General features: G+C 45.5%; 1 protein-coding gene across 6 annotated transcripts in view; it reads left to right on the top strand.

Moving 5' to 3' along the window:
* The first annotated feature begins 181 nt into the window (after nt 1-181).
* The window catches only part of LOC102987091 (heat shock 70 kDa protein 14), a 34986-nt gene continuing 25470 nt past the window's right edge, over nt 182-9697 (top strand). For 4 of the 6 annotated variants that reach the window (XM_055087751.1, XM_028494870.2, XM_028494869.2 and 1 more), the window contains exons 1-2: nt 3691-4379; nt 4889-5387. In XM_055087751.1, coding sequence (XP_054943726.1) covers nt 3818-4379; nt 4889-5387 — 1061 coding nt within the window. In that variant the 5' untranslated portion in view covers nt 3691-3817. Of the gene's footprint in view, nt 334-1346; nt 1428-1502; nt 1586-3690; nt 4380-4888; nt 5388-9697 lie in introns of those variants that run through there. The other 2 variants (XM_007125307.3, XM_007125306.4) reach the window with 1 other exon arrangement.

The raw sequence follows: 9697 nt of genomic DNA, 5'->3' as shown, positions 1-9697 counted from the left end.
CCCTCCCGGACCTGCGCGTGCGCACTCTCGCTCAGGCCGTGCCGCCCCAGCGGGGCGGGGAGAGACGCAGTAAAGCTATTCGCTGACTGCTCGAGGGGAAAGGCGGGACCTTCACGCTGATTGGCGGGAATGTGGGAGGCTGCGGCTGAGGGACCGGACGCAGTGGGCGGGCGGGAACTTGACGTCTCCGCGGTGCCTGATGGGGTTGTTCCGCGGCCTGGCGCTCTTGCGGCGGGGGGCACCGCTGGTTACTGCTGCCGCCGTCTCTGCCGCCTCATGGCGGCCATCGGGGTTCACCTAGGCTGCACATCAGCCTGTGTGGCCGTCTATAAGGTGAGGGACTCGGGGACTTGGGCCGCGCGTACCCAGTTCTCTGGGTGCAAGGCCAAGTCCTTTGGTCTCCTGCGGGGCTGTGGACGGCGTGTCGCCGGCCTGGGGACGTCGCGCGGAGAGGTGATTCTGTGGGGAAGTTTCGGGGCTGAGAGCTGGGCGGACCCGGCCTCGTCCCCCGCGGCTCCTCGAGAAAGGCCGCTACGGACCCGGGACCTCGCGGGCGCAGGAGGCCCCGAGCGGGGGCGGACCCGGGACCTCGCGGGCGCAGGAGGCCCCGAGCGGGGGCGGACCCGGGACATCGCGGGCGCAGGAGGCCCCGAGGGGGGGCGGACGCGGGACATCGCGGGCGCAGGAGGCCCCGAGGGGGACCTGAACCGGTGGTACCCGGAGGTTTCTGGATGTTGGCCAAGAAAGGGCGGGGTGGCCGCGTTCTGGAACTGGAGGTGTTGATCCTGCGAAGCGTGTGAAGACAGATGATGGTGTGTGCTCTATTCACTTGTCCTTCTGGAAATGAGAGAGCCTGACTAGGAGTTAGGGGCTTCCCGTCATCAATGGGCAGGTGGAAGGAACAATAATGAGGGACAGCCCTGATCCTAGTCTCACGTTTAAATGCCAAATGATTTGTAAGGAAAAGCCAAAGGGATTAATGCTACTTCATCATATGTAGAGAAAGGGAAAAAAGATGCATTTATAGGGAAAGGAAGAGAAGTAGGAAGTTTAACGCAATAAGGCTTGTTACTGTACATAGATAGGTAGTTATTATGTTTGTTCTGTTATCCTCTATGCGGAGCAGACTGAAAAAAATGAGGTAGTTCTTCATGGAATTCTGGTCTTAATTAAAATCTAGGAAATTGATAAGGACAATTAAATCTACGTGTTTAAAATAATGATAAAGCAGTTTTTCTCTCCACATATATGTCAGAGTAACACTGGCCCACCCATGTCTGAATATATCTAAAGAGACTGTATATTTCATCACAAAAGAACTAATACAGTTGCATATTTTTCTCCAGGATGGCCGGGCTGATGTGGTCGCCAATGATGCAGGTGACAGAGTTACTCCAGCTGTTGTTGCTTACTCAGAAAACGAAGAGGTACTGTTCCCCTCATTTTTGAACTTTGAAATAAGGAGAAAATTATGTGCGTTGTAATATATTGCTCTTTTTCAGGTTGTTGGATTGGCAGCAAAACAAAGTAGAATGAGGAATATTTCAAATACAGTAATGAAAGTAAAGCAGATCCTTGGCAGAAGGTATGGAATAAAATAATACTTTTACCCATGGTAATAAAAACGTGTTTATACATTCTAAGTGTAATGTGAAATGAAACTAGAAACACCAGTGTGTTTTTTCATTGTTTTTTATGACTGGGTGATTTCACAGAATATTCCAGGAGGCTGTTATCTTCTGATACTATCTTCTTCTGAGTCTTCTCAAGGATGGGATTCACTCAGACATTTGTTTCTTGCTTTCAGATCTGTTAATATTGATAGATGCCAACGTACATTTAGTTTTGATAATTTGTGTCATCCAGAGGTGGGAATTTGGACTTATCACATTGGTACAGTACTTTTTAACTGAGGGAACTTGAAAGATTGTGTGCGAATTGGAAGATTTCTTTGCACTGTAGTTGAATTTCGTGGAATCTATTATAATTGGTGACATATTTACGTAGAAGCTATTGATTTTCTTCCTCAGATCTTTTTGTGATACTTTCTGGGAACTAACTTCAGCAGTTGGCTTTCAAATTTAAGCGTTAGGAAAACAGCTTAATTAATGTCTTAAGAATCAGGTTAATCAACTGTTGTAACTTGAATGAAAAGATTAAAGAGGCTTGCTTCCCCAGACTTCTGTCTCCTCAAATTATAGATTACCATGATAATTAGGGGTTTTCATTTTCACTGGAGTTGTAAAACTCAATATAGTGTTTTTAAATTTTCTAAGTGCTTTCACATCTATTATTTTATTTAATCCTCTCAAATCCCTGTAAGATTGTCAGGCAGGTTTTATCCCTCCCCATTTCTAGATGAGAAAATCAAGGCATACAGAAGTTAGAGATCCCTAAATTAGTTAGGGGGTAAACTAGAAAGGACTGCGGTCCAGGACGCCTAACCGTTAGCCCCAGGATCTTTCCTTTCCTTCGTCAGTTAAGAATTTAGGTAGAAATTTCCTCGTGTTGATTTTAGGATTGGGGGATCATGGATTAAATTTAAAATTTATTTCTTTTATACATGCGGATATTTTTTACTATCCCTTACCTGTGTTTAGTTAAACTGAACTTGATACTTATTTTTTTCCTTAGGATCTTTATGCATTAAGTCAAAACTTGTAGTATTTCAGAGAGAATTCAAATATTCTCTGATGATACATATATTCCCATATCCATTTATCTGTTGACAAAATTTAGTACTGAGCATATTGGAAATAATTTGAGTTGGTATCAAAAATTTTCAAATTATAGACTGAAAAAAAAAGCACGGAGTTGTAGAAGCTAGATTCACTCACTGTAAGCAGCCAACAATGTATTTTTTTAAGTAAACTTTTTTTTTTTGAGATAATGGTAGATTTACATGCTGTTACAAGAAATGATGCAGAGAGATGGAACGTATTATTGGATTTACCATTTTCTCCCAGTGGTAACATCTTGCAAAACTATGCTACAGTATCACAACCAAGGTACTGGCATTGATATAATCAAGATACAGAACAGTTCCACAGATCCATCCCCTCGGTAGCCCTGTTTGTTTTTTTGCTGCTATTTTGGGGCAGGTGGTCGAAGTAAAGATGTGAAGGTCTTCTACCGTATTATGCAAAAAGCTTTGTATTAGTAAGAACAACTTCAGCTTGCTTTTCTGGCCCTGGAAGTTACCTTTTAACAAAAGAGTGCAATGGTGACAGCTGGGTAATACATAGCCACAGCATGCCACTTAGGCCAAGCTTAGTAAGGAATGAGCCCCTTTAGACATGTATTGCTGTGCCATGGTCCTGCTAGAACTTCTCCAGAATGAGCTGCCTTATGGTCCAGGCATTTCTCCGCCTTGGTCTGTCTACTGGTGATTTTTTACAGATACACAGTTGTACCACGTCTCAGCCTTGGAAGCATTCTGCCCTTTGTGGAGGAGCCAGTCCCCTTGTTACCAAGCCAGTAAGGCCCTTTTTAGCCCTTGATCCAGTACCCATCCTGAGCAAACTCCCAAAGTTGGGCTTTCTCAGTGCTGGCATCCTGCCTCTTTGCAGCCTACTTACAGGTAGCACCGCTTAACTTGCTGCCACAATTATCCTTACCCATCCCTGTAACTTTCATTCCCCTGTGGCCTTCCAGCCAGAAATGCGGTCCTTGGACCTGGCTTCTCAGCAATTAGCCCTGAGAGGGAAGAATCGGCTGGCTCCTGGAGATAGACCTGAGCACACAGAGCCTCCCACACCTTCAGATCGGCACCTTTGCCCAGGAGCCTCCTCCAGCTAGCCTTCCTTCCCAGTCCGCTATGGCCACTTCCAACAGCAGCGCAGGCATCCGGTGGTCGAGACAGGAGACACGGACGCTTCTCTCCATACTAGGTGAGGCAGAGTATATTCAGCGCCTCCAGACCGTGCATCACAATGCAGACGTCTACCAGGCTGTGTCTAAGCGGATGCAGCAGGAAGGCTTCCGCCGCACCGAGCGTCAGTGCCGCTCCAAGTTCAAAGTCCTGAAGGCATTATATTTAAAGGCCTATGTGGCCCACGCCACAAGTACGGGTGATCCACCACACTGTCCCTTTTATGATACGTTGGATCAGCTTCTCCGAAATCAGTTAGTGACTGACGCAGACAACTTAATGGAGGATGCTGCTTGGACCCAGCACTGTGATCAGAGCTCAGCGGCCCCTGACACCCCAGGGGAAGAGGGGGTCAGCACTCTGGGAGCGAAAAGGACTCAGGCAGCAGATCATCAGCCTATCGTGAAAACAGTTAAGGAAGCAGACGAGGATTGTCAGCTGAGGATCAGTGACCAGACGCGAGAAGCCAGTGACCTTGAGGACTCCTGGGATGAATCCTCGGGTGCAGGTAACTCCCCAGCGTGGGAAAGATCAGGGTCCCAGAGCCACTGGGCTCTCATCGTTGTATGTTTGGATGGTGACCCCGTCCGTGTAGTCCCTATTTCTGCCCCCTGCCCTCTTTTTAAAATCTAATGGTAAGATAAAGGGCTTCAGGTTTTTAAGAGGTATGGCCCTAGGTATGTAAGATATTAGAACTCCTTTAAACCTAGAAGTACTCCTTAGAACCAAACTAGTTTTGGCATTATTAATAATGGAGACTTAGGAATTTGTGGCTGTAGAGTAGGTTGGATAGCTATGTGGAAAGGGGCTCAGGAAGGCGAGGGGAGAGGTTTTGGATGTATGATCGCAACAGAACAAAATGTCCAGATAAGGAAGTGAATTCTTCCCCATCCCTTGTGGAAAGAGGCCTTGCTGGGAATACCATAGCTTTGTCACTGTCCCTCAGCTCTGCTGCTGCCTGCAAGCATTCCCACAGCAGGAATGTAATCTCTGCAACATTGTTGCTTTGTTTTTCAGGGTGCTCTCAAGGGACCCCCAGCTATAGCAGCTCCCACCACCTTTTCAGAGGTGCAGCTGCTCCCTGTCAGAGCAGCCCTGTGACCAGACTGGGGGTGTCCGGTGAGCCCAGCCCCTGCACCAGCGCCGGCCGAAACACTCCCGGGGTGGCCTCGGCACAGCGGCCTCCAGGCTCCTCCTCCAGAGTTCCTTTTGTTTCTGGTGGGGATGGGCCTTTGACCAGTGAGCCGCCTCCCAGGTGGGCAAGGCGAAGAAGGCGTTCCGTGGCCAGGACTATCGCAGCCGAGTTGGCAGAAAACAGGAGATTGGCACGAGAACTTTCAAAGCGGGAGGAGGAAAAATTGGACCGGCTGATTGCCATTGGCGAGGAGGCCAGTGCTCAGCAGGACACAGCCAACGAGCTGCGCAGGGATGCGGTGGTCGCCGTCAGACGCTTGGCCACAGCGGTGGAAGAGGCAACTGGTGCTTTCCAGCTAGGGCTTGAAAAGTTGCTTCAGAGGTTAATTTCAAACACCAAAAGTTAGGAGCTGATCACACAAGGGTGTATTTCCTACTCTGATAGAGGCCCGGGTCCAACGGCTGCCTTCTGGTAGCCTGCCTCCTTTTCCGTGTCCTCAGAAAAAAAAAGAGTGGATGGACCGTTAATGTGCAGAAGGGTAGGAATACTAGAATATTCAAAGGTAGAATACTTGCTTCTCCCAAGCGTCTCCACTAGTTGAAAGACGTTTCAGAAACGTGAGAGGTGGCCTAGTAGACAGCGGAAGCAGCCAAGTCCAGAGAGCTAGTTAGCCCTGGCTTCACCACTGATGCACGACAACTTAGTTTACCTCTCAACACCAGTTTCCTCGGCTGTTAAAAGGGGGCAGCCTGCCTACCTCACAGGGTTGTTGTGAGGATCAGAAGGCTTAAATAGATGTGAAAGGGTTTACAAGTTTAAAAGCACTATACACATGTAAGTTATTAAAGCATATGACCTTGGCTGAGGTCCGGCTAGGATGAGGCACAGTAGCTGACAAGGTGTAGAATTAGGGCTGTATACCAAGACCTCATTGCTTGAATCTGCTAGTTTAACTTGACTGCTTCCTGGAGTTTACAATCTTCACTTCTTTAAATCTCTCTATAGCTCATGAGGCTAATATAGACACAACACATATTGGTACCTTTTTCTCATATTTTCACTGCTGTGTCTGTGACATACCTACGAGCACACACTCAATAGTCAAACCATCTTTCCCACCATTTTACTAGTCCTTAGTCTCATCACTATGGATCTGATTCACAACTGACAGGGAGCCACAATCGTGCGTTTTGGTTCATATTGATAATCTTTGATATAATAAGAAATTGGCTGTCATAAAATATTACATGTAAGTAAATTCTTTGCATTCCATATTTTTTAGATTCCTTGATTATGCATAATTATATATCTTTAGCATTGGTTTGCCATTTGGACCTCATGGAAACAATTCAGATGATACCAGTTTCCCAAATGCTTTTAGCTAATTTTGTTCTTCTCTGTTAGCCTTTTTTCTGTCTAGTGTGTTACAGAAGGTAAGCCCTAGAAAACTTTTCTTTTAGGGAACTTTCCAAGTCACTTTTTCTCAAACGTTACAGACAAAAGTTCACCTCATTAATGGCATATGGTAGAATAGAACAGCTTTGGGAACAGTTGGGTGGTGTGGATAAGGACAGCCTGCAATAGCTAACTCTTTTTAAGCACCAACCCTCCACAAATCCATCCCCTTTTCCCTCCAAAACACATACAGTTCCTAGAGGAGATAGGATCGTGTTGAGCCATGCTTCCAATGTACTCTAGAAGGGAAGCCATTGTTGGCCATCATTAACCTAACTTAAAGCTCTTAGCGGTTATTTAGTACTTTCAGAAAGTACAAAAAGGAGACTTAGAATGTAAAGAGCTTTCCTCTAATCAAGAGGCTGGAAAAAAAGTGCAGGCATGTTGGGAGAGGTTTTATTTTCTATTCTGCCAGCTTGGTTGCTTACCTAAATGCTGGATATAGCAATAGGTGGAGAAATGGTCCAGACCACAGTGGGAACGTATGGGGAGCAGGAATAGATGGCAGGTTTCTCTGGAGAATGGGCCATTCTGTAGGAAGCAGCACGAGGTAGAACACACTGGAATCTAGCCAGGACCCCCAGATTCGAATGCTGCCACACTTTGTTATACTGAGCAGATCACCTTCCCTGTTTGTGCCTCGGTTTATCTCTAAAATGAGAGGTTTGTACTAGGTGACGTTTCTCGTACCTTCCAGTTCTAAAAAATTAGACGAATTGCATAACAAAAGGCAAAGTGAAATTCTGATTGCGATATTTTCAGTCACAGCAGTGTGTTAATGTATGTGAAATCCTGGAAACAGTTGTGTTTTAAGGAAGCATTCTATGGCATTAATATTTATGAATGTACTCGTGAACTTCTGTAAGCACCACACCCAGACACAGATTCCGTGCTTTAAAGGAGCATATGTTTAAGGCACGGAAGTTGAGGTATATAATTGTTTTTTCTCAGTTGTTTTAGGCCCTTACATGGAGGGGTCCATGTCAGTTACAACTGGATAACACTACTGTAGATAGGTAGACTTTCTGGAAAAACAGGGAAGTACTTGAAAGAGTTAGGCCTGTACTATATTAATCTATTAACGGTAGCAAAGTACACAGGCAGGGATTTATCTGAGATAAGAGAAGTGCTAAAGAGCAGAAGTCAAGGTGAGCTTGGGAGGTAGTAGTGTGCAGATCTAACGGGCAGAGTAACTTTAAGGTTGGGAATAAGACTAAAGGGAAAAATCTTTAAAAACAGGCCAAATCTTGTGAAGAGGAGAGAAGTCGTAATAAGGGGAGGCTGTAGAGAAACAGGCCCAGAAATCCTGTCTGAGCTCTAGGCCCAGCCGTGACTCCCTGTCAGTCTGCAGGCAGGTCACCTGACCATTCTGTACCTCAGGCCCCTCACCTATCCAGTGGGAGGCTCTCCCTGCTACCTCGCAGGAGCTGTGTGAGGGCCCAGTGGGCAGATGAATGTAAAGACAGACGTTTCCAGGCCTGGAGGCTCTGTACTGGGAGAGTGGGGGGAAGAAGCCCGGTAGTACGTGAGTGCTGTTGAGTGCGGGGCAGGGCCCTTCAGGAGTGGGGAGGAGGAGGGGGAAGGCCCTGGTACCATGGTAGGAGTGATGCTCTGCCTGCCTCCTGAAGCCCTCCGCGTAAACGGTGCTGTGTATGCCAACCTGCCGCCACCCTCTGTCTCTGTTCAGCAACTCAGTCCTGGTGTGGACAAATAAAGTTGTCATCTGTACCTGGCTGTGGTCAGTCCACTACTTTCTGGCGCTACCGTGATCTTTTGTCGTCACCTCCATTCTCTGCCTTCTGCTTCTCCGCTGGTGAACCTCCAGGGTCTGGCCTCTCTGTGGCCCTCAGAGCTACGTGTGCTTCTGGCCTCACCTGAGCGAGGCCCTCTCTGCATGGCAATTGAGAAAGAATTTTCCATTTCTAAGAGTTCTGTAAATTCCATTAAAATATCCTTTTCTGGCAAGTTATCTTGTCTGAGTGATAGATAGTTATTTGGTGAAATTATCCTGGTTGACTTAAATTCTGTTCTAAAGGAAACAGAACCACTAAGTGTCACGCCAAAATTACAGTATTGGTAGGAAAAAAAAAATTACTGTGGGCACACTTAATCTTTTTTTTCTTACCCTTAAAATATTTATCCAGGAGCTAGTATAAATATTGGGTTTAGAAAAGGGGTGGGGGTGGGGGAAGGCTAGTGGAAAGAATATTAAACCTTGCGTTAAAGATCTGGATTCCAGCTAGTTGTTCTATTAATTAGCCATGTGACTTTGGGCATTTTCCCCTTCTTTACACAGATTAGGTCCTCAGATGTTCAGTAACCCTTCAGCAGTTAGCCAGTGTTAATTTTCACCTGCTCTTACTAAACAGTTAAGACTGGTCTCTGGGCAGAATAGCCACTGCCCCGTGCAAGAAGGATTTAGTTAAAGAGTCTACCTCATCTTCGTTTCTAGATGAAATTAAGCCAAAGATCAGACTCGTGTCCCTGCTCACGGCAAAAGTACCTTCGTCATGTAGCATGTCACCGCGAGGCAGTCTAAACCCTAGCCTGGTAGAGAAGGCCTGGGATCAAGTACTGACTCTGCCCCTTATAGTGTTGGGAAGATCAAGTAAGGTAATATATGTGAAAACATTTTGTACTCTGCATTAATTCGCATTACTATTTTGAGCAACATAACACCCATTGTTTTAATTTTTCCGTTGCCATACACATTGTTTAGTGCCTACTTCGTATAGGATGTTATATATCTATCTACCTGTAGTACTCTGCACTTTTACATATATAATATTCATACTTTTGCTTAGTCCTTTCAGGTTTCAGGCATTGATTCATATTCAGAAACTAAGCAGCAAAGATGGTGTTAGGTATTCTGGTTTGCCGTTAGTTTGTGGTCCTTTTGTCCTTTTGATCTCAGTGGTTGGGTCTTCAGGAGCAAAGATACGAGTATATATGACATAAAATCATTGATATTATGGAAATCATCCCCAAATGTATAACATCTGTTGATGGTAAGATCAGAACAAGGAAGAGCTACTTACTTTCAAATGTGAAGATTAGCACTTTAATAGAATTACTCTAAACGTTGTAAATACTGCATCCATTTGTTCCTACCGTCTAAACCTACCATAATGTTGCAAGATTTTTTTAAATATTAAGCAACTTAATTGTGTTTATATTTTTATATTTGTCGAGTGGTATTGAAGAATAGAGTCTTCTTTAAAACTTATATGTCAACA

This window comes from Physeter macrocephalus, chromosome 11 (genome assembly GCF_002837175.3).
Source record: "Physeter macrocephalus isolate SW-GA chromosome 11, ASM283717v5, whole genome shotgun sequence".
NCBI classification, from domain to species: domain Eukaryota; kingdom Metazoa; phylum Chordata; class Mammalia; order Artiodactyla; family Physeteridae; genus Physeter; species Physeter macrocephalus.
Note: the sequence above shows the minus strand (reverse complement) of the source record. Positions and strands in the feature narration are given on the sequence as shown.